This window comes from Populus euphratica, unplaced genomic scaffold, assembly GCF_000495115.2.
Source record: "Populus euphratica unplaced genomic scaffold, PopEup_1.0 scaffold86.1, whole genome shotgun sequence".
Lineage (NCBI taxonomy): Eukaryota > Viridiplantae > Streptophyta > Magnoliopsida > Malpighiales > Salicaceae > Populus > Populus euphratica.
In genome coordinates, this window is record NW_011499880.1 from 29,051 (window position 1) to 54,048 (window position 24,998).

Genomic DNA, 24,998 nt, shown 5'->3' on the forward strand with positions numbered 1-24,998 from the left:
AATCAAAGATCAAATTATCAGGTTTCCTTTTTGACCCGATACCTCAGGCTGAGATTCTAGACTTCATAGCGGAAACAAAGAAGCCGACAGTAAATTTTTAATTCATATATTAAAAAAAAAAAAGTCGTCCTCTTTAACCCATGAGACAATTTTGTTGTTTAATGTATGTGGATTAGTTTAGCTGTTGCTATCAGGAAGGGACCCGATGTTTATTATTAATTCTCATTATATAATGGCAGTATGAACCGGATCATGCCTACCATTTATGTCTTAACTAATATTTACTTAATCGAGTATATATGAACTATATTCCTTTTTCATTTGTACGTTGACTTTTTAATTGTTTCAAAATCGAATACTTGTATAAAAACCTGTTATTTTTTTTTAATTTTCAATTATATGAATTTTAGTTTTTTGAATAAAATAATAAATTTTTATTTTGTATTGATAATTAAATTATTGGTTTTTATTAATCATAAAGTAGCTTTTAGCCTTAAAGTAAAACTTAGGTAGCTTACTATTGATTAAAAGTCATTTCTTCTTAAAATATTTATTTGAATTTAATATCCTCATTGATTGAATATAATATCAGTTTGGTGGAACATTTAGAAAACGAAAAATGGATGGAATTACTTAATTCATATAAGCAAAAAAGTTTGTATATCTTGAGAATGATTAAAGTTTGTTTACTCTATTGAGATAAAAATAAAGTTTATGTACTAACAGCAAGTTAAAGTCAAAAGAAAAATAGACGAAAGTACTTGATTGGAAGATTTGAAAAAAAAAAAAAATGATGTAGCCAAACAAACAAAAAATCAAAGTTTTTTACAAGAAAAGATGTTGAATTACGAGTGTTTATCCCTTACATATCATATTTTATGATGGTAGGTTGTTATCATATTTTATGATGGTAGGTTGTAAGATATAACTAGTCTAGATATTTGCGATTCGCGAGGGTGGGTTATATTTTTTTATATGTGTGTGAGAAAATGATGTTTAAGTATTGAAATTAAAAAAAAATAAAAACTTAATTTTTATTAATTTAAGTTAATATAACAAACTTGTAATTATAGTAATTAAAATTAATCTAATTTAAAATATCTTGTCAAATTCAAAACTCAAATTATAAAATTGAAATAACTCTAAAAAAAAACCACTAAGAAAAGATGAAAAGACCATTTAAGACTAGTTTCAATTTTAATTATTTTATTATGCTTTTGATTTTTGATTTTTTATATTTGTTTAAATACAAAATCATCTCTTATCTTATATGATAATAACTAAAAAAAAAATATTTTCAAAGTACCAAATTGCCCCTTAATTATAGTATTGAAATTTTTGCTTTTAATTTTTATTTTTATTTTTCCACTGCAGTTTTGAGATAAGAAGAAATATAATTATCAGTTATAAATTTAAAAATAATTAATACACCTCATGAAAATCTTAATGCCTTCAATAACTAATTATAAGTTTTTTCAGTGAGAAGAAAAAAAAAACCATTATATTTATTAATAGTAATAACTCATAACCTATGTATTTTACAAGTCCGAAACTATTAATCTTAAAAGGTGAACTAATTATCATTTTGAAGTACAAATCACATGTACACATGAATATAACATGATGATCCATGATATGTTTAGTAATGTAGTAAGAAGTATTTTTTTAATTAAAAATATATATTTTTAAAAAATTCTATTTTTAATAGTAACATATCAAAATTATTTAAAAAAATTAAATATATTAAGTTAATATTTTTTAAATAAAAAAATTATTTAAAAACACTTTAAAAAATAAATATTACAACAAGAACTAACCAATTTTCTAAGCCGCTGAGGTACCACATGATGAAGTTACCTCAAGTAAAGCCGTCTTTACCATTTATTATATTGCTTGTCAGGATATTAACAAAGTCAGAGACTGCTGCAGCCGAAATTAGCTTCGAGCGTCGGGGGAGGTGTTTGTAAAATGTTGCTTTGACCTTCTGGAAGAAATGATGTACAGGTCTTGATATAATTTTTTATTTAATAATTAGATCGAGCTTAGATTTTCAAAAATGTTCTACAAATAAATAACTAATTGATATTGAAAAGGCCATCAAGTTAGACCCATAAATCATTGTTTTTATCAGTTTTATTATTTTTCTATTTAATTTTATATTTTCTATCTTAATTTTGGATTTTTTTTCATTTTTCCTATTTAATTGATTCTAATTTTTTCCCCTTGTTTTCTAACCTATGAAATGGAGTTCACGGTCTCGAGATTTCATCATCTTCTTCTTCTTCTTCTTTTAATAATTCTTTCTTCCTTGATCTTTGATTATCCCTGAATCATGAGTTGAATTGAACTTAATCCATAAACTTGAATTATTATTTTTAATACTATGAATTGTTATTTAATTTTAAAAAATAGGCTTTTTTGTCCAGGTTTTTATCCCTCTGGTAGGTAATCTTCTTGAGGCCTTCAATTGTTAATACAGTGTCCGCCTTTTCCAACCAAATCGGTATCCAATTCCCAGATATTTTTGGATGTTTTTTTAAGTATTTTTATTAAAAAAAGTATTCAAATTAAGTTTTTTAGTATTGTTTATGATTTTAATATACTTATGTTAAAAATAATAAATTAATTAATTTATTATATTATCAAATAAAAAGCATCTTACACTATAATCTTAAACAAACACTTAATCTGTTAAAAAATAATTTGTGTCTCCGTTGTTCGTTAATTAACAGATCAAGAAACTTCTATAAAAGTCTTCGCTCTCGTGAAAACGGGTTTTTTAAGCAAAAAAAAAAAAAAAAACTATTAAAGCACTTCCAAGCCCTCATCGTCATCTACGTTTGAATTCTTTAAGAAACAAAACTATACACGCACATTGAGGACAAGTCAAAGACGCCTTTGAGGTGTTTATTAAAATATTTGAATCTCACTCCACAGCACAACATCAAATCATGACTCTTTTTTTCTTTTCTTTTCTTTTCTTTTTAATTTATAGAAACCTCACCTTCTAAAAATTATATTTTATGAATCTAAATAAAAGAATTAAATCTAAACTGTTTTAAACTCTTATAAAAAATATATTTTCTATTTTAAATTCAAAACTTGCTATATAGATACCAAGTTTTTTTATCATTAAATTCTAACTTGTTTTCATGAAGAATACAAGTATTAATGAATTATAGAATTATTTTATTTTTTTAATAAATATTGTATCACAACTTTATTAATAATAATAATAATAATAAAGATTAAGCATGACATGTTGGGATCTATAGAAAACTTTCTAATGATATTTCCAGAAATTGGATGGATTTTGCTAGAAAATGTCAAACTTGCAAGTTTCATGCCAACTTGATTCATCAACCACCCGAGCCCCTAAACCTAACATTTTTTTTTTTTTTTTGGACCTTGGGGATGGTAGGAACATTATCAAGAAGCTCTACTAGCTGAGATCAACTGCTACTCAAAATGGATTGAAATTGCACACATTGAAAGAGATCCAGAAAGAAAAAAACTTAATTAAGGTATGAAGCCGTTGAGAATTTAATTTGTACAAACATTATGTGCCATGATTGTCAATGGAAAAAAAAATCAATTACGCACGAAAAAATAATAATAACAATACAAGAAAAAAAAAAGAAACTCCACTACGTACCTTATGACTCAAATAAGGTATGAAGCTTTGAATTTGTTCCAAATACAAACTCAAATACATTCATGAATATCGCAAGGCTGAAATTACCTAAGCTGCTTGCTCAGGTCAACACCCGGATTGTTATCTGTTGATAAACTTTTGTGATGCATAGCAACTCCTCTTTGGTTGGTAAATTCTCTCATCTAATTTTAATATTAAAACAAGCTGATGAATTATAAATTCTTTTAAATTAAGTAAAGTTTAACTAAAAGAATTAATTAAATTCTATATATTTATGTAAGAAATTAAGTGACTCATGAGTTTTATATATATATATATATATATATATGAGCGAGAGAGAGAGAGAGAGATGGGATTGCCAAACAAAGCAAAATCCATTAAGGTGTATACTTACGATGTTTATAAATATAACGATAATTGAGGAGCTTTCAGGGATATTACCAGCTGCCAAAAAAGGATGTTTTAGTGGTTGAGCTATCTTCATTGTACATACAAAGATGTAATAAAGCCAAACAATTAACGGCCAGGTTATTGATAATTGTTGTTTGTTTTTGTATTTTAAAAATATTTTAATTTTTTTGTTTTAAAATAATTTTTTTGATATTTTAAAATTATTTTAATATACTAATATTTAATAAAATTATTTTAATAAATTTCCAAGTAAAATATACTTTAAACATTAACATAATAATAATCTCAATTAGCCGGATAAGAAGGAAGGTGCTCCTATAGTAGTTAGGCTTTTGCCTCCTGCACAGCACTTAATCTCCTTAAAGAAAGCAAGATACTCGTATTTTGATATACATTGTAATGTCAACTAAGTTTAGTTATAATTGATCATGAAGATATCACAATCTATAATAATACACCACAAACAGAAGGAAAACATCTCATAAAAGAAAGAAAATTATAACCATTGCAAATATATATTTAATATATGTTTTATAAATATGTAAAAACATTAATAAGTTATTTTCTAGTTTATTTTTTGTATTAAAAAAATTTTAATTTATTTTAAAAAATGTTTTTTAATTTAATGTTTATGATGTTATCAAACATAAAAAAAATTATTTTCTAACAAAAACTACTTTTCAATTATTAAAAAAAAAAACAGAAAAGAGAGGGGGGGGTTCTAAAATACAATTTCATGTTCAGATTAACCCTGTAAAACATCAGCTTCGCAGTTGATGAACAAATAACAATATTAAATTTGTTCTTCCATTTTTCCAGTAACTCCTACCCTTCTAAGGTGAAGCGTTGTTGGGTGGTGGTCTTCTAACGTGGATATTGCACTGTCATGGTGATTTCATTCGCTGAAGTAGGTTTATAATTGCTTGAGGAAGACTCTGTATGAGGAACATTCCTTTCTAGGAAAAAACCAGGCTGCTTTGGCTGAGGCAATGAACTCTCACCGCCCAACATTAGAACTGCAGTTGACATGTTTGGCCTGTCATCAGGTTGCTGCTGAACGCATAGCAGACCTACATGCATGTATCGTATTATTTCCGACAGGGCGTGAGAGGCACGCAATGTATTGTCAGTCAGTTCCAAAGACCTCTCGTCCATCCATAGTTTCCATGCCTGAAACATATCAAAAACTCTAAGTCACTCTGTTTCACCTCATGTTTGCCTCTGTTATCCTTGACCATGCTATCAGAAATGGCTATCAATGCATGTGAGTGTGGTTAATTGTTCAACACAGAAAGATTCTTGTACACTTACATGTCCGACAAGGTTGAGGTGATGATGATGACTGAAAAACCCTCTGTTTTTCCTTCCACTGACTATTTCTAATACTAATACCCCGAAGCTAAAGATGTCCGATTTCATAGAAAAGAGTCCCTCAACAGCGTACTCGGGAGCCATGTAACCACTGCAAATAATATTGTAAGGGAAAAATGAGTTCATATAAAGCATCATAGATTGAATTATAGGATGGATTTAAGTATACTTACTATGTTCCCACTACTCTTTTTGTATTTGCCTCAGTTTGATTTCCGCCGAATATTCTTGCCATGCCGAAGTCTGAAATTTTTGGGTTCATATCAGTATCTAGCAGAACATTGCTGGCTTTGAGATCTCGATGGATAATCCTGAGCCTTGAGTCTTGATGAAGATATAGAAGCCCTCTAGCAATTCCATCGATAATGCTAATGCGCGTAGGCCAATCCAGTAATTTGCTTCTTGATTGATCTGAAGATCGAAATCAGTGCTATCAAGAACTAAAAGCTCAAAACAAAACAAAAAACAATGGCACATTACCCTTCATGGAACCTATATTAAGTCTGAAGATATAGAAAGGGACTAACCAAAAATGAAATAATCCAAGCTTTTGTTGGGCATGTATTCATAAATCAACATTCTTTCGTCTCCTTCAATGCAACAACCCAGAAGCTTTACAAGATTGCGGTGTTGAAGTTTGGCTATCAACAAAACTTCATTTTTGAACTCTTCAATCCCTTGTCCAGAATACATTGAAAGCCTCTTCACTGCTATGTCTTGCCCATTTAATGTACCCTAGAAATGTCCATTCAAAATCATTATACACTTTTGATATAGTTGTTCAAGAAATTGTTGTTTTTTTACCTTGTATACAAGTCCAAATCCACCTTCCCCCAACTTCTTGTTGCTTGAGAAGTTACTGGTCGCTTTTGCTATTGTGCTCAAATCAATTATCGGCAACTCCAGCTCTTCCTTCCTGCTGTGGCTATCATAATCCATTACAAGAATGTTTTTCATCTTCCCTGGAAACAATAGTAGAACGATTCAAGTTTTTAGTTGAAAGATGATCACTGTGCTGCTAGATACAGACATGTCTTTCTGTAAGTATACTGATCAATTTCTGTCCAGAATTGGAGAAATATAAGAAACCAAAACCAAATGCAAACTGATTTTACCTTGGTTTCTAATTTTCCTTTTCCTCCCATGAAACATCCATCCTAGTACTGAAACTCCAGTGACCAACAAAATCGAGCAGACTATGAATCCCACTAGCATCTCGCCTTTCGTTCTTTCATTCCTCTTGATGCTATCTTGATAATTGAGAGAAGGATTAGAAGATGTTAAAGTGCAACTAGTACAATTGCAACCTGTCTGAACCTGAACACAGCTACCTACTAAATACCTCAATCTTGCAAATTTACTGGGTTGCCATGACGTTCAGAATAAACATGAGAATGTTACAGATTCAAGGTACTGTTTAATTTTGCTATTAGAAAAAAGCTAAAAAAGAAGTACTGGTAAGAACCATTAGAGTACCTAGATATGAGGCAGCCATCCGTATATAGAGGTCCTGTCCTGTATTGACAAATTCTCTCAAGTCAATCAGATCACCAAACCAAAGCAAGCATCCACTTCCTCGTCCTCTGACATCCATATTTGCATATGCCATGCAAGAGCAGTTTTTCAAACACAACTCCTGGCATTCTCCGAGGCTGATGCTCGTGTTATACCATGAACTCGATGTATCTGGCAGTTTCATTCCCGTGTGCTTCACAAATCCTTCTCCTCTATCACAAGTCAAGGTAGTCCTTCTAACACACCCACCAGACCAGTCTTGGAAACTCCAATCTCTGGCAGATTTTGGCTCAAATCCATCCAAGCATGCGCACACGGGGGACTTATCAATGTTACATTTAGCATTTGAACCACAAAATGAATAAGCGTCACACTGATCTTCACCAACAGCAAAGTAGCGAGTCCATCTATGCATTTGTGATATCCAGGTCAATCTCTCTACAACTCCTGAAGCATTCACCACAAACCGCGATGCCACTGAACTGTTTAGAAGCTCAAAATTGAAATAGACCTCTTTATCATTCAACACAAACTCGTATCTATATACTGGATTTGGCCTCAATCTAGTAGCCCCTGTAAAACGAATGCCATTCCATGATCCAGCTCTGAATTGTATTGCCCTCCCCTTCTTACAAACTAGTTGTTGATAACCACGAGGATCCATTCCAAGACTATACTCTCCTCTAGCAGGATCATCTAAGCTTTTCCAGGATGAAAGGGACCAGTCTAGACCAGTAACCAAGTTTCTTCCGAGTTTCATGTCTGGAAGATTGGTGTCGCCTGGATAATCAAAGCTTTGCCATAAAAAACTCTCTGGGTTGCTATCATTTCCATCTTTGACAACAAGATTTCCCGATTCCAAGAGTTGAGCAACTGGATTGTTTTTCGGTGTGGTGCTATTAGATGACCAAACAACGTCTTTTTTGCCATTTAGAAGAAGAAGAGTTCCTTGATTAGTTAAATTTAGAACTCCTGAATGATCGAAGATTGGAATTTCTCTGTTGGCCACCCAAACAACAGTTCCAGTAGAAAACTTCTTGTACCAAATGCCCAAGTATCTCCTTGTTGAACTACCTGGACTGAAAAATCCAAGTTCGAAGCTCTGGCCAGCTGAAACTATTGTGTCACCATCTCCGATAAATTGACCTGGACTAATGATGTCTAGAGCAATGGAGACTCTAATGGTGGAGAGTAGAAAGGAGTAGACAAAGAGTCCTAGAAGGCCACCTGCTGTTTTGCTCATGCCTCTCTTCATTGAAACTTGACGGTGTAATACACAGAAAATAAGACTGCCAAATTGGACCAAATATGATATAGCTCAGCATTAAAGGCATTTACACATAAGGATAAGAGAAGAATCATGAGCTTAGATAAACTTGTCAAAATAAAGGATGATCCGCACGTAAGACCTGGTACCATGGATGCGAGTCAACTGGCTTTATGCTATATCTCATGTAAGAACGAGGGTGTTCTTGACCTCAAAACTGGCTCTGATTCAATTGCACTGTTTAAGGTTTGCTTTTGAATTTTCGGCTCCATATTTCAGCTTGAATCTCAGCTTTTATTGTTGTCACGAGTATCTGATTCACGGCTAACAAGGAAGCAAGATTTTCAATAAAGGGTTCCCTCAAACAACCGATGTTTTATCTGTCGTTAGACCAGTGATACCATGTGAATACACGGAGAGCATGCTCATGTAACTTAGAAGATTAAAAAGGAATTGCAGCAATATGTGGTTTGATTTCAGTTTTTTTAAAAAGTAATTCATGTGATGAAAATATTTCAGGTAAAGATCCCAGGTCCAAGTCTTTGGGAAAGTGATATATTTAAATTAGATTCTTCCCACTCGTAGAAGCAATTAGTTTCAATCTCTATATAGGTATGGAGATATCCTTTCAGATTATTTTAGTATGAAAATCCTCCGAGTCACAGTTCATGCAGCGTTTTTTTTTTTTCTGTCATTTGAAAAAATAAAAATTGCTATTTCATAGTTTGGGAGGTTGTTCTTTTAATATATTATTAGTATATTGGCTCGTGCTTCCCAACAAGTTAATAAAAATAAATATTAAAAATATAAAAAATATTTTAAGCATTTTAAGTTTTATAGTCATGCCAAATTCAAAGAGTCTAGGCTTAACAGCCATGCTAAACCAATGAGCCTTACACCAGACCCAAATACTTTTGATCTGATAAATATGTCAGATCAAAGTCTGAGTAGGTGATAATTAAAATGTTAAGACTTATAATTTTTTTATTTAAAAAAAAAATTTAATTATTTTTAAAATATCCTAAATAAAAATCTAAGTTCGAAAATTATTTATAAACAACAAATCATCATAAAAATCAAATTTAATGTTTTAAATCTAAAAATTCAAATCATATCTTTTTACTGAAATAGTATATTTTTTATGTTTATAAACTTGTTATTTTTTTCAAAAGAAATTCTATCTTCTCTCTTTCTTGTTTTTCACTTTTTAAACTATATATTTTTTTTAACTCAATGCCTGGGTTTGGCACGACCCAAGCATCTTAGCTTGGAATTATGCTAGACCCAAGCGACTTAGGTCTAAGCAGGTAACAATTAAAATGTTAAAACTTATAATTTTTTATAATTTTTTAATTATCCTTGAAGTATTCTAAACAAAAATTCATGTTCAAAAATTATTTATAAATAACAAATCATCATAAAAATCTAATTTAACATTTTAGATCTAAAAATTCAAATCATATCTTCCTATTAAAATAATTTTTTTATGTTTATGAATTTGTTATTCCCTCGATAAAAATTCTATCTTCTCTTTTTTTTTTCTTATGAATTTTTATTTTTTATATTTTTTTAATTAAACTCAATGCAAGAAAAATGTTTATTTAATAGGTGGTCATTTGTGCTTTTTTACCGATGACAATATTGTTTTATATTTGTTTTTAACAATACTGGACTATATGTGTTTAGTTTTACTATTTATATTTTCATCCCCAATGCACATAAAAAAGAAAAGTTTATTTTTTAAGACATGAAATAAATTACTTAGAACATAACATTTTTTTTCATTCTTTCCTCTTGCACAAACAAATAAAAAAAATTATAGTTAAGTTCTACTGCATATGAATGAAATAATGTTTGTTTTTGCAGTCCAATCATACTTTTAAAAAAAATTATATTTTTTGACCCAAGTGTTTGGGTTTGGAAACAATGTCAAACTCGCATCTGGATGGCCACCATGTCAAACCCAACCATGATTGCTAGACCCAAGTAGCTTGAATCTGGTATTTTTGTCAGACCTAATTCGCTTTGGGTCTGAAATGGTTGTCAAACTCATGATGTTTGAGTTTTGGATAATTATTAGACTCATGGTATTTTTGTCAGACCCAAGGCACTAAAATAGCAAAGAAGAAGCAATGAATGAGAAGAAAAGGAAAGCCAAAGAAACGTTTCGTGAAAAGATGAGAAATTAAAAGTGAAACTACTATTATAATCCAAGGTAAAAGGTCCTTTAATTTACAATGATTTTCCCACACCATTTAAATTTTTTTATAATTATATTATAGAAAACACTAGGCCATGGGGAAGATTCACTATGAAAAATACGTTAGGAATCCCCTCACAAAACCATGTGGACTCTATATTTACAATGTTTTGTTCTTTTCATCCTTTTTTTATTTCACCCTTCCACAACCAAATCTAAAGCCAATTTAAATTAAATTGTTAAGTAAATATGAAATTGAAAGATATAAGACTAAAGTGAAAAGGGCATATAAAATGGAAGGAGGTCTCACAATTTACACAAAAAAATTCACTTTTGTTTTTTTACTTTTCCAATTATACATTGTAAGCCCCTAAAAACTTACAAAATTTAATATTGATACAAAACTTTATTTCTTTTATTTTTCAATCTCAGTTTAGAGAATAGAGTGGGAAAAGTTGCTGGATTTCAATGCTATAGAGAGAAAAATACTATTAAAACCAATTTTAACAACAAAAAATATCGTTCTTGGTATTCACATGTATTTGATGAGGGAGTTTAGTTTGGATATTATTTTCGCTTGAAATAGGTTGAAAATAGATCTAATTTCGAATGATTTTTGAGTTTTGGATTAATTTTTTTATTTTTTGATTAATTTTTTAGTAATTTTAAGGCATTAGAAGGTTTATATAGGTCTCTACATTGTTTTGTGAAAAATAATTTTTAGGGTTGAAAAACCTCATGCTCGATTTTCTAGGGACTTGAGAATCGCCACAAATTATAGATGCGAATCGCCACAAATTACTGATGCTTATGTGTTTAAAAATTTTGTGGGTAGACACGTGAGCCTTTTCTTGCTTTGGGCTAAGGAACTGGTCCATTAAGCTAAGGGGGTTCCTTTTTAAGAGCTTTCCTAAAAAGAAACAAAATCAAAATCGAAGAATTTTTAAAATCACACATCATCAATAATAGTTTTTTGGATTATGGAGGGATTTTTTTTTTTTTGCTTAATATGTTTTCTAAAAAATCTTAGTTTTTTCTATATATTTATTCTAGTCTCCTGAGTCAAAATATAAATTTAACATGTTATCTCTAATTAATTTGAGTTTTTTCCATTGTTTTTTTTTAAATTAATTTTATATTTTAAATACGTTATCTCTAACTTTAGACTTAAGTTTCAAGTCACTAAATTCCCAATCAATCTATTAAGATTGGGTTTCATAACAATGATGAAAAGCTCGTCTAACCGTAGTCTCATCTAACCCCTAGTATGTGCTTAGCATAGTAGCCCATAAAATGTGTTAGATAATTAATTTAACACGGATGCGTGTGTTCTATTTATTCAATTATATTTGATTTTTTTTTTAACTTGTCTTGTTTTTTTATTGGATCTCATTAAAAAAAAATCAATTTCAAAATCCATAACCTATTTGAAGGATAACAGAGTGAAAGATTAAGTCAATACCTTGTATACAATATCCTTAATTCTTGGGTAGCTAAAATTAAGTGCATTAAACACTCCATAAATTGTATGTGAAAGTTCAAGTAAGATATTGATTATAAAAATTAATTTCCATTAATGTAAAATTGAATTTAGTTAATGTTCATATAATAATTCTTAGATTTTCAAAATATTCCAAACGTATTTTGTTTAATTTAATTGGAAAAAAGATATAATGAATTAGAGGAGGAAGATGCATCTAATATACTTTATCTTTATATTTATTTTAATTATTAATTGCAAATACAACTATAACATTTTAATTTTTTTTTATTGATTGGAATTGAATGATGTAGCATTGTTTAGAGCTCATAATATGTCATTTTTCTATAACTTATTGTTTTTATCTTCTACTTTTATGTATACATAATATATATTTGACATTATAATATTTATTGAAAAAAGTAAAATTCTGAGAGTGTACGCATTGAATTTAGTAACGGTAACAAGAGAGGAACAAAAAAATATTTGTGTACTTCGAGGAAAAAAAATGAAATGTGGTAAAAAAAACTAAAAAACACCCAATATATAAGATATCTAATAAATTAAAAAATACTCGAGTACTCAACCATCTAATTTCTCCACGAAACAATTATAGAGGTACCTCTGGTTTAGTTAGAAGAGGTTTTTTGAAATCCCAATAAATAACTATTTCTCATGCCCATGCTCAGATGATCTAGGAGGAAAATTAATGTTGAAGTATTTTTGAAAAAATAAATTTTTTTTATGGTTAATTTTTTTTATTATGTATTACTAAGGTTTTTTTTAGTTTTAGTTTTATGTTTATGTAATAATATTCTTGACATTTAGTAATACAAAATTCAAATAATCACTAAATAATTATAGGAAAAGTAGGAAATTTCTTTTTCATTTAAATCCTCATTGAGATTTTTACAAAACAAATTTGGCAGAATATACATTAAAAATACCCTAAGTTATGGACAACAACTTGTATTACTTCTATTAAGATTTCTAACCTTTGATCCATATCCAAACAAATTATATCTAGAAATAGATTTATTGAAAATATATTAAAAAACAACATATTATCAATATAATTAATTAAAATTCATAAAATCTAAAACACACATACAATATCCTAGCAAATAAATTAAGAAAGTTGGAATTTAAGATTAGATTACTTAGCATCACCTAATACATTAATATAAGTACTTGAAAAGGAAATTCTAAGGTTTGGTCATTGAAGTACAAGACATGAAATATGAAGATTTTCTTCCCTACATACATAACACAAAAGGTGATAAATTATATACATATTATAGAGTTTGTCTTTCCTACATAGGCATAATACAAAAAGTAATAATCTTAAGCTCCCTAATATGCACATTTCAAAAAAGATCTTTAAATGCATACATAGTCCATCATTAAATCATTTATAGATATAATAATAATATGTAAGTAAAGTCATTCACTTTCCAAATAATTATTTTTTTTAACATTACTTAAATTTTCAAATTCTTAAATATTTGATAAATATTCATAATAATCCAAGAATTTAATTCTCTATATATTTAATCTAACCTTAATTTATTTAATTAAGAAATTGGTTTCTAAAACTAGCTATTAGATAAGGTATTAAATATATTAACCAGGAGTCAATTTAAGTAGTTTTCCAATCCACATGATACACAGGAGCCTACTTCAACATATGTTTATTCAAATGGCCACTACTTCTGTTATCCATAAACTAGTTTCAACAATTTTTCATTTAACAAACCAATCATTTCATTAACTAGAAGTTAATTTCAACATTTATTAATTTAATAAAACACTAATTTCATTAACCAAGAACTAGTTTCACCATTTGTCTATTTGACATGGTATTAATTTCATTAACCATGATCTAGTTTCATCATTCGTAAAGTATTAGTTTCATTAACTAGGAAGTAGTTTATATATCTAATAATATATCAACTTGATCAAATTATAAAAATAGCATTTAAAATTTATTTTGAATTAAGAATTTTTTAAAGAGTAAATTTATAATTTTAAGTTATTAAACTCTTATTTGTTGCTTGAGACAAGCCAACTCTTTTTTATGGAGATCCTATTTTGAAAACCTCTCCTAAATCAACATGATTTAACCATAGTATTAACATATTAATAATTTCAATGTGCCTATATTCAAAATGCATATAATAAAAATTCTTGTATTCAATTCAACATATATATTTTCATTTAATCACCAAATTACCCTCAAAGTTTTATTTTTTTATTCTATTTTCTCATTATTTCCTCCCAAAAACATTTCCTACATAGTTTTATATGTTAGTACACTCTAAACAACTTTCTTTTCATAAACATAACATGACTAAACTCTCACCATTAATAACATGTATTTATTTATTTACATCCTCTCTTAATATTTACATCTTCTTATACTCTAAAGTGCACCTTATATCACACTTAATGAGCCTATTACCAACACAATTTTTCCATAAAGATTATCAAGATTAGCAAAGTTTCTAAAGCAAACATAATCAATTTTTCATCATCATTATAATTGCATACATCAAATAAATATTAATTTATAACTTCCAAGTACATCATAACACATCCACATTTCTTTTTGTTTTTGGTCAGGCCATTAACACTTTTAGGCACCAAAATTCTTGCTTCAATTCCAACAAATACCTTCCTTGCTTTTTCTTTCAAATTTGATAGGTTGATGTGTTTGATTCCATGTTTTCACAAGATTGTCTCTCAATTTTTATGTTTTCCTAAGGATTTATCACTTTTTCCAAGCAAGATATCAAATTTCATACATATATGTATGTGTGTGTGAATGTAAATAATTTGTTAAAATCTCATTATGTCCCTCAATAGTATCCTTTTTATGTTTTTCAAATAAAATTTTCAGATCCCAACACTTATTTATAACAATTTCTTACATGGGTTATTTTAAATTTCATTTAGTTACATGCTAGTACTTTCAATTATGTATAAATCACTTTCATTGAATTTTTATTTGTGTTTCTACATTTTTCTATTTTCTAAGTATTTTTATTATTGTTTTTTTTTTTACTTGTATATAAAATTTTACTTCAAACTCTTGAGACTATCATCATTCCCATAATAGTTGGGAGTTTATAAAAAATATTATTACTTATTTGTTTTGTTTATTTATTTTATTATTAATTAAATTTTATTCCCTAATTAAATTTTTATTAACTTTTAAATTTCATCTGGAGTTTATATTATATAAATAAAGTGTTGTAATAGTCTTTTAGCAAGTAACACAAAAATAAATAAATTTCATAATTTGGATGTGTCTCCATAGTTATGGTATTTTTGATCTTTGAGAATTTTAACTTGTGACAAACTCTGTTATCATTCATTTTTATTTATAATTGGTATCAAAATTCAAAGATTCATTATAGTTTTAATTACAAGTCGTAGAGAATGAGTATAAAAGTTCAAGGAATGATAATTTTAATTAGAAGTAGTAAAGGATAAGCATAAAAGCTCAATAAATGATAATTTCTTGTGATTAATTGCTTGTATAGGAAAGGATGATGAGAGATTTTTCTCGGGAAAAATACATCTAAGAATTCATTTTCTTTTTATCCATATTAATTTATTTTTCTTACTTAATTTATTTTTTTTCTTATTTTTATTTTTTAAATTAGTTTTATATAATTTCTAATTTTTTATTTGAAAGGAATAATTTTACTATTTTATTTTTATATTCAATATTACTAGGGTTTTCTAATTTTTTTCTAGAATTATAATGATACTTTGACAAGTCAAACCAGACCTAATAAAATTTAAATATTTTAAATGTTTTCTCATACATATACAGTATTTTTAGTATTGCTACTCAAGCGCCATAAACAGCATGGAAAATTTTTGCAGAGATGTTTTAAGAGTTTTCTATACAGGTTTTCTGTATATAAATATTCCCCTTCTCATGTTTTGTCTGTTTTTTTTCCCCTCGAAAAACTAACTTATATAAACGTATGCATAATTAATTGCCTTGTGCACTTACGAGGAATTCATGTCCTGATTGGTTCAAAGAATCTTGGCTTTGGACTGGGCTTGATTATCATGGGCGGGCCATTCTAAAGTAAGCCCAATATTAACAAAATTATAGCCTTAGAGAATGATTTCGGCCTTGTTAAGTCGGCCCTATTGGTGTCAAATGACAAGCCCAATATCATATCATGCACGTCAAGAAGAATATTAATTATCATTCATCGTCATCAGCCCTCATAGCATTTGTTAAGAAGCTCATAAAAAACTTTTCAATGAACTTTTGCAATCTCTCTTCCCTCTTTAAATTTTCAATAGGATATACTAGATTAGTAGCTTGTAATATGCTAAGAAACAAATTAAATGTAAAAAATAAAAAAAAAACCATGTCATGCTAGTAATTTTAAAATAGTAAAAAAAAAAAAATCAAAATTCAAGTTATTGACTCAATTATATTTAATAAGATCAATTAATTTAATTATATTTAATACGATCAATTAATTTACTAAAATAGTTAAAAAACAACAACAATACATAAATTGAATTAAAATTATTATTTTTTCATAATAATTAACTGCAAAAACAGAATGCATATCAATATTATAAAAATATATCCTTCTAATAATTAACTGCAAAACTCAAGTTATTAATTGTTATTAATTTATAGTGAGCCAAATGTTCAAGTAATATATATATATATCAATCTAAACAAAATTAAAAAACTAATTCAAGTTAATTTTTCAAATTCATAAACTAATCATCAGGATAATACTTTATTTGATATATTTATTAGAAACAAATTTTTCAAAATAGAAAATAAGAACTTTACTTGACAAATTAAAAATATTAAAAGCAATGACATGTATTGGGTTGTAATTGAGAAACAAAAGTGCCTGATTAGCTTGTAAACAGGTGCGAGAAATGGTCTTTACGGGTCTTTCCCGTGAACTGCAAACAGCTTCCTATGTCCTCAAGATTGAGGTATTAAGAATTTCTCTTGTTCTTCTTCTTCCTTGTTCTCCTTCAAATCACAGGAAACTACTGCTGTCGAGTTCTCACTTTGCTCCATGACTTCCCACTACGTGCAGTGTGGTTCCTCGATGTTATAAACCAATTTCGTAATCTGACTAGAAATGCATATCTTGCAATAAAATGCTAAGTTGTTCCCTTCCCTTCTCGCCTTCTTATTGATCGATCGAAAGATAAGATGTCTGTCTCTTTGACCATTCAGATTGTAGGAAAACTGTTGTTGTCGAGTTCTCTATTTTCCATTTGTAATTACCAGACTTGAGCAATTCCTTGTCAATGTTTTCAAACCCATGAAATCGAGGATGTTTGTCACTACTACAATGCAAACCGAACATTGTCTAAGAATCATCGACAAACTCAAACATGCACCAAGCTCTCAGTGGCTATTATGCTTAGAAAAACAGTTCCTCAGGTATATACTCTGACGTGCACATCGCAGGAATTATCTATCTAGCTTCCAGGATAGTTATATTTGCTTCATTTGTTGAATAAGAGTCTTCATTTCTTGATGTTGCATCGATGACGGAACCCCTTTCTATGAAGAAACCAGGCTGTTTAGGCTGAGGCAACACAGCTCCTTCATTTGCTAGCATGAAAACTACAGTTGACATTACTGGTCTGTCTTTAGGGAGCTTCTGGACGCATAATAGCCCCACTTGAATACACCTTAGAAGTTGGGACTTTCCGGATGTATCCTCCAAACCTGTGTCGATTAATTCCGAGGCCCTGCCTTCATTCCACATCAACCATGCCTGTGAAAACCCAATATATTCCTAGTTATTAAGCCGGAAAATCAGAGAGATATTACATACTTCCTTTCCATGTGATTGTTCATACTTACATGTCCTAAAAGATTGTGATGGTGATCCGGGTGAACAAAACCTCTATTCTTCTTACCACTTATTATCTCTAACAGAAGCACACCCAAGCTGAAAACATCAGACTTGACTGAAAATTTTCCATCAATGGCATATTCAGGAGCCATATAGCCACTGCATAAAAAAAAAAAAAAAAACAAATATAGATTTTTTCAACTCATAGAAGCATATGAATTTAACTATGAGAGCTTACTATGTCCCAATAACTCTCTTTGTTTTTGTTTCTTTTCCATCATCGCCAGATATTCTTGCCAAACCAAAATCTGAAATTTTAGGGATCAGTTTACTGTCTAGCAAAACATTGCTTGGTTTGAGATCCCTGTGAACAATTTGAAGTTTGGAATCTTGGTGGAGGTAGAGAAGTCCTCTTGCGATACCCAAAATAATAACAAAACGCTCTTTCCATCCCAATAACACACTTCTTTCATGATCTGCACATCAATTCATCTCTTGTAAGTCAAACTACAATATCTGCTGTAGGATTGGTGCCCATAGGATCAAACCCAAGGGAATTAGTTTAATACATGAAGAACATTGCATATGCTTAGGGAAGAAATGTGACAAAAGAGACAATGAGTCAAGGGGCTCAAACCAAAGATGAAATAATCCAAGCTTTTGTTAGGCATATACTCATAGATTAACATCCTTTCTTCTCTGTGTATACAGCTTCCCAAGAGCCCAACAAGATTCCTATGTTGAAGTTTGGCAATCAAAACTACTTCGTTCCTAAACTCTTCAACACCTTGTCCTGAATTCATTGACAGCTTCTTCACTGCTATTTCTTGTCCTGTCAAAAGTTTACCCTGCAAGTTTTCATGTAGAAAACTCATTTCCTTAAAATTTTGAGTTAACAGAACACAATGCTTTATTGTAGTTATCTGCATTACCTTGTAAACAGAACCAAATCCCCCAGCTCCAATTATACTGTCGGGCGCGAAATTGTTAGTTGCAGTAGCAATTGTATCCAAATCAAACAGAGGTGCTTCCATGCCTTCCTTCCTGCGGTCCATTCCTACTGAAAGAATAAAACGACTTAAAACCTGCTTTCCAATAAAACAGTGTGCTAGCTATTTATTCTTAGCGGCGAGGTAGGATAAGAGTTCGTACCCTTCCTCTTTATTTTCCTCCAAATAATGCAGAGCACCAAACCTGAGACAAAAATGCCTAACAAAGTAGACATTGAAGCCACCAGGGCAGTCTTTAACATTTTCTTCCTTTTCGAGCTACGCACCATTTCTAGAAAATAGCCACAAAGAAAATGCAGTTGGTAAGAATAATTTTCAATTCCACGATTTTCTCTTAATAATAACAAAAAAAAGATAGGAATGCAACCAGGATAAGGTCTCGCTTCCTTGTTTTCTCCCATAGTTGAAGGCAAGAAGTCAAATCTTGAAATTCAACGTGTCTTGCTTATGTTTCTGGATAGCCATCTTAATACAACTTTGACAATGTAAGGAAGGTTCATAAATGAGAAAAATAACACATACCTAATTCTGAAGCTGGTACTCGTATATGGATATCCTGTCCTATCGTACTTCCTGATTGCTCTCTAATGTCTATTAGGTTCCCAAACCACATCAAGCAGCCACTGCCATCTCCACCTCCACTTAAATTTGAAGAAGCAAAAGCTGAGCAAGAACAGTTCTTGAAGCACTCTGCCTCGCATTCCTTCAGATTCATACTCTCATTCAACCGAAACTCTAACAAATCAGGCAATTTTACCCCTGAAAGCTTGAGGAACCCCTCACCTGGTTGGCAATCAAATGTCAATCTCGCCTCACATTTTCTAGACCCATAAAAATTCTGTATATCCAATTCTTCTTCTGGTATGGATCTAAACCCTTCCAAACACTGACAAATAGGTGACGTCCTAGTTCTGCAAATACCATTAGCACCACATTGCCCATAATTCTCACACGTATCCACAGGTACTGAGTATATCGTTGTCCATCCAGAGTTCTGATCATACATCACAAGACGTTCTACTGCACCTGATTGATTCAGGGTTAATCTCGAACTAACTGAATTGTTCAAAAGCCTGTACGTGTAATATATTTCATCCTCATTACGAACCAGAATCGGTTCAAATACTGAATTGTAGACTTTAGGAGTGCCACCAAAGAAAATTCCATTCCATGGTCCGCTGCGGACCTTCTTCACAGATCCTACAACAATAAACAATTGAGGTAAACCACGAATGTCAAGTCTATAAGTAAAGTCTCCGGGGGATGGATCGCTGATACTTCTCCATGTGATCAGGTACCTTTCTTGACCGGTCTTTAAGTTCCATCCCAGCTTCATGCCTGGTAATAGTGTATCTGATGGCTGGTCAAAACTCTGCCATCGATAGCTGTCAGTGTTTCTGCTACTACCATTGTCCCTAAGAACAAGATTTCCAGAATCCAATAGCTGTGCGACAGGACCTGCTATAACGCTTGATAAATTTGAAGACCATATAATATTCTTTATTGGGTCGAGAAGAACAAGATTTCCCCTGTTGTCAATTGTTAGCACCCCAAAATGATCAGTGAGTGGGTTGTTTCTGTTTGCAACCCATACAACTGTCTCAGGGCTCTTCTTGTACCAAATTCCTACATACCGGTATTTTGAGGTTCCAGGAGAGAAGAAACCTAGCTCAAAACTTTGAGATACAGAAATTAAAGTCTGGCCATCTTTGACAGGTAGATCTGGAGTTATGATATCAGCAGCAGATGACAAGAAGTAGAGAGATTGTATGAACGAAGTGCTGAAGAAGATAAAGAAAGGAAGGCTCTCCATTGTTGAAATGATAGTTTTCAAACATCAAGTGTTACCACATAACGAGTAAAATCTACCCGCATGGATATGAAAGATTTCAGTGATAAACTCTAGATTGGATGTGGCAGCAAAACTATTTGGTTTTACTTTTAGCAAAACAATTCCATCTGCTTCTACAAAAACAACTGGAAATGTTCAAAAAAGAAAGTAAGATAAAGAGCACGACAAAGGCAAAACTGAACTCTTAACAGTGACTTTTGAATTGGGTGTATCCTGCCGGCTTTTACGCATGATACTCTCTTCATTTTCTTTTTTCTGGCTCGCAATTTTAGAGCTTCGGAGTTGAATTGTCAGAGCTGTAATTTGCACTTCAATATAATTATCTACTTGAAGAACTATCGGGTGGGGGCTAATATTAGCTGTGAAATCGAATCTTGTAAGGATGCTCTGCAGCTAAAGAAAAACTTGAAAGAGTCAAAGCCAGATGATGTTAGGTGTACTGTTGGTGATAAATACTATATCTTTGTCAACGATGGCAGGGAATATTATATTTAAAATTATGAAGAATATTAAAAGAACACGATAAAATATTGTAGCTGCACTTTACATTTTGATCCCTGCAATTGCTTGTTTTTCCATATTTAATCCTTGTAGTTTCAGTTATACTGTTTCTGGTCCTTAAACTTCATTTTCATCACCTTTCGATCCTTCCATGCCAAGGAATATCTGACCTTTTTTTAAAAAAAAAATAGCCTTTCACCTTTTAATTTAAATTTTCTCATTTAATTTTTTTCAATGTTATAATACATTATCTTTGAATGAAATGATTAAACGATTTTTAAAAAGTATCATTATGTCATAATTTTAAAATAATATTAGAGATTTCTACTTATATTGACAATTATTTTATGAATAATTATATATAAAATTTAGGTTATTTATTCTTTTATTTTTACATAAAGTTATAGAAAAATAATCGAGATATTAATTTTTATTTCTTGATTGAAAATTTCTTTATAAATCATTATAAGATTTTATACGAGGAACCAAGCTTTTGTAAGAAAATATAGAAGCATTGTTTGAATAAATAAATAAATAATAATGGAGAAATATTTTTATCTAAAGAAATAATTTTTTCTTAAATTAAAACCATTTGAATTCTCATGGATTTCATTTTTAATTGATTTAACTTTATATTAAATCAACAATGTTGTTGATAAAAAAAAAAAAGAAGTTAATGTCTACGTCAATTTTAAAAAATATAGAAATAAAAAGATAAAATTTTGACCAAATACATATATTTATTTATAAAAAAAGTTTAGAGAATGGCACTATACAAGTATGCATGGCTTTACAGGTTTGGGCAGGGCGTGTGGGACACTCTTTCTAACCAAGCACGGCTTCTTTTTTTAATGACACTTGCTTTTTTACATTATATAATAAGATTCATTTTAAATAAATTTATTATATTAACATTTAAATAAGTTTCCTTTACGCCATAATGTTTTTAATAATATGCGAGCCTTTTTGAAATTCAATGGTTGCGTTGTGGGCACGATACTCTTCTCCTTTCCTTTCATTCAAACTATTTATAAGCGCTTCGGTAATCAGTTATCGAAACAACTTCTGCTTCGCAGTCGTGCTCTGCTACCGTAGAGTTCCTATGACTGTTTTGGAATTTAATCAATGCATGCTCTTTGTTTGTGGTTTATAGTAGGGAGGATTAATTTCTTCTTTAATCGTGGTTTTGCATGCTTAAAACTTTGAAGCTTTCCCCTAGGTGTATCTTGAAAGTTAAAAAATAAAATTAATTTAAAAATTTAAATTCAAAGATATAATTTATATTATTTTATAATATATCTTTATCAGTAAGAAAATTTTGAGTTTGAAATTTTCATGAATTTATATTAACTTGTATTTAATTTTTAAAAAATAAATAAAAATAAAGGGATTTAAACTTGTAACAACTTGATAATTAAAGTTTTGATATTATGTCAAAAAATCATCTCAACTCAATAATTTAAATTATTAAATAAAATTTTAAAATATAATGTATATTATTATATAAAAAAAAGAAACTTGCATTATATGTCTAGAATGTTCCTAATCGGTGTGTTAGTGGAAAATAAAGAATTGCTTCCTGTTTATACTCGTAAGTTCTTATACACATGAATATGTTGCCATCTTAATTAATGATATCTAGGCTTGGTTGTCAACAAGAGTTTGGCATGATTAACAACACTGAGAAATTTGTTGGCATTAGGTGGAGATGCAATGTATTAGACCTCTGTGGATCTTGGATTAGGTTTTATTCGGGAAGCTGTGCAGGGTTAAACACATTCACATAGACCTTTGCTTGGTCTCTTTTGTTTTCCTAAGGATTCCTGTTTTCAATATAGTTTTTATTTGTTTATTTTTGATGTTTTGGGAATTTAAGAAATTTATTTTAAGAGCGATAATTATTAAAAAATAATATAAATTTTATTTTTAAATTTTATTTATTAATTTAAATTATTAAATTGACGTGATTTTTTTAATATAATATAGAGTTTTGATAACTAAATAATTATGGGTTTAAACCTATCACTATTATTTTCTCTTTTTTCTTCTAATTAATATTGTAATTAATATAATGTGAATTTATGAAAGATAATATTTAATTTAACTAAGATTTCCGTGTCTGTTGACAAAGATGTTGTGTGCATAAACACAAGGCATAACCATTAGATGACGATAGGCCCTCCAATCTTTTATCCTCGTTCACCTTATAGTCAACATTTATATTTACTTTGGTAAAGAAGTGTGGGTGAAAATGTTCTCACAAAGAAAGTAGGTCATGGATTTATATGGAGCGCCAAAACAATGAAAACCCACGACATGGAAGGTTTCGCCATTGAAGTAGCTGACACTTTCTTTAATTTTTTTTATTATATAGTGATCCCATTTGGACTTTAAATTATGATATTGAAGGGTCAGCTTCATCTGACTCTGATCACAATACAGTTTGCGCAGGCTCATTTGCTCTCTCAATAATCTCATTCTACTATTTTTAGTTCACTTGTGGCAGCAGTCAACCTCAAGCCAGGACAGCTTTGCAATGCTGTTGACAAGGATAGTTCATTCTAAATTTCATCCAGTCGAAGGGGTTCAATGAACTTCAACAGACACAGTCACAAACACTAAAATCGTTAGCCTCTAGTGCTTTTTTCAGTATTTGTTCAGTGTTTAGATAAGGTTATGCCTTGTATGGTTTTTGTTAACTAGTGTTACAATAACTTGTTCTTTTGAAGCTCATTAGAACCTGAGCTTGCTCGATCGTTACCTTTTCAAGCACAAACATTTGGTCAGACAGCTTATTTAAAAAAAAAAAAAAACAAAGAAAAAGAAAACATTGAGGACACCGAGACTACGGCACATGTTGACTTCTCATTTTGTTCCCCTCTCACAACCTTTCCATCTTGGTTAACCCGATACCTCTCTTGATTTTGGTGACTAGGTTTTCACCTTTTTTGGGTTTATGAATGTGTTTCATCTTACTCTGAGCGATCTCCTAAGTTTATTAGACACATCCATTATTCGAGAACACAACTTGTAACACTCTCTGATTTTTAATATAATTTTAACTTTGCTCCTAATTATATAAGTGTAAAATGGGGTGGAATTTTTTTTTTTTTTTTTTTGTCTCGCTCTATGTGGAGCCCTTCTCAATCAAACACACAAACTCTACGTTAACCATGTATATTTAACATACAAGGAATTTTTCATTTAAAATAAAATATCTATCCAATTTAATAAATTTTTAACAGGGTTTCCCTTCCATAAAACTCTATCCAAAATTTTATTGTGTATCAATGTATAAAAACACAACAAAAACATCTCAAACCACAATTAGCCCACACAATCGATACTTATATAGCCTCTGGTATTACATCCTAATAATTTCATCAATTTCAATTAATCACAATCTTTTTATACAAACAAAGTTTGTATTATTTTAAGATAACAACAGGCAAGAATTATGCTAGGGGTGTAGTATAATGTCATACAATTAAAATGATGTCTTATTTGCCTAGTTTGGTTGAAAATGAAGAACAATATCCAAATAACAAGTCATATGATATTTATTTGTTTTTGTTTTTGTTTTTATACCGGTCAAAACAATGTTTTTTTGTACTAAAACGAATTGTTTTGGTTAAAATACATGTTTCATTTAAATGAAACAATGTTATTTTGATGTTTTTAGGATTTTAATTAGGGATTTGACTAAATTTCAATTTAGTCCTTTGACATTGATTTCTATTAATCGCATCCCTAACTGACTTCGAACTTTTAATTTTATGTGATTTTACCTTCGCCAAACTCCAATATCAACCCTGAATTTCAGTGTCTTTTTCATTTTCGTCATTGATTTTGAATTTATATAA

The 24,998-nt window shown here is 30.0% G+C and overlaps 2 protein-coding genes across 2 annotated transcripts; both read right to left on the reverse strand.

Annotated features, from left to right (window-relative positions):
- Nucleotides 1-4,785: 4,785 nt before the first annotated feature.
- On the reverse strand, nt 4,786-8,507 carry LOC105129138 (G-type lectin S-receptor-like serine/threonine-protein kinase At4g27290). The gene is made up of 7 exons (XM_011031080.1): nt 6,914-8,507; nt 6,553-6,687; nt 6,242-6,399; nt 5,965-6,172; nt 5,611-5,848; nt 5,378-5,528; nt 4,786-5,236 (listed from the first exon to the last, which is right to left on the reverse strand). Exons 1-7 carry the CDS (start codon nt 8,205-8,207, stop codon nt 4,931-4,933), a joined length of 2,490 nt encoding a protein of 829 aa, XP_011029382.1. The 5' UTR covers nt 8,208-8,507; the 3' UTR covers nt 4,786-4,930.
- An 8,635-nt stretch (nt 8,508-17,142) lies between these two features.
- LOC105129139 (G-type lectin S-receptor-like serine/threonine-protein kinase At4g27290) lies at nt 17,143-21,094 on the reverse strand. The gene is made up of 7 exons (XM_011031081.1): nt 19,305-21,094; nt 18,925-19,053; nt 18,705-18,832; nt 18,410-18,620; nt 18,011-18,248; nt 17,781-17,931; nt 17,143-17,691 (listed from the first exon to the last, which is right to left on the reverse strand). The coding sequence occupies exons 1-7, from the start codon at nt 20,593-20,595 to the stop codon at nt 17,386-17,388; spliced, it is 2,454 nt and encodes an 817-aa protein (XP_011029383.1). The 5' UTR covers nt 20,596-21,094; the 3' UTR covers nt 17,143-17,385.
- Nucleotides 21,095-24,998: the final 3,904 nt, after the last annotated feature.

Excerpts from the sequence above, each read along its gene's own strand:
- LOC105129139 (XM_011031081.1), bottom strand. The coding sequence starts at position 20,595 with ATGGAGAGCCTTCCTTTCTTTATCTTCTTCAGCACTTCGTTCATACAA. Across the intron at positions 19,054-19,304 it reads AGTACCAGCTTCAGAATTAG|AAATGGTGCGTAGCTCGAAA; the intron begins GTATGTGTTATT and ends GCTATTTTCTAG. Across the intron at positions 18,833-18,924 it reads GAGGAAAATAAAGAGGAAGG|TAGGAATGGACCGCAGGAAG; the intron begins GTACGAACTCTT and ends TTATTCTTTCAG.
- LOC105129138 (XM_011031080.1), bottom strand. The coding sequence starts at position 8,207 with ATGAAGAGAGGCATGAGCAAAACAGCAGGTGGCCTTCTAGGACTCTTT. Across the intron at positions 6,173-6,241 it reads GATTTGGACTTGTATACAAG|GGTACATTAAATGGGCAAGA; the intron begins GTAAAAAAACAA and ends GGACATTTCTAG. Across the intron at positions 5,529-5,610 it reads AAAAGAGTAGTGGGAACATA|TGGTTACATGGCTCCCGAGT; the intron begins GTAAGTATACTT and ends TATTATTTGCAG.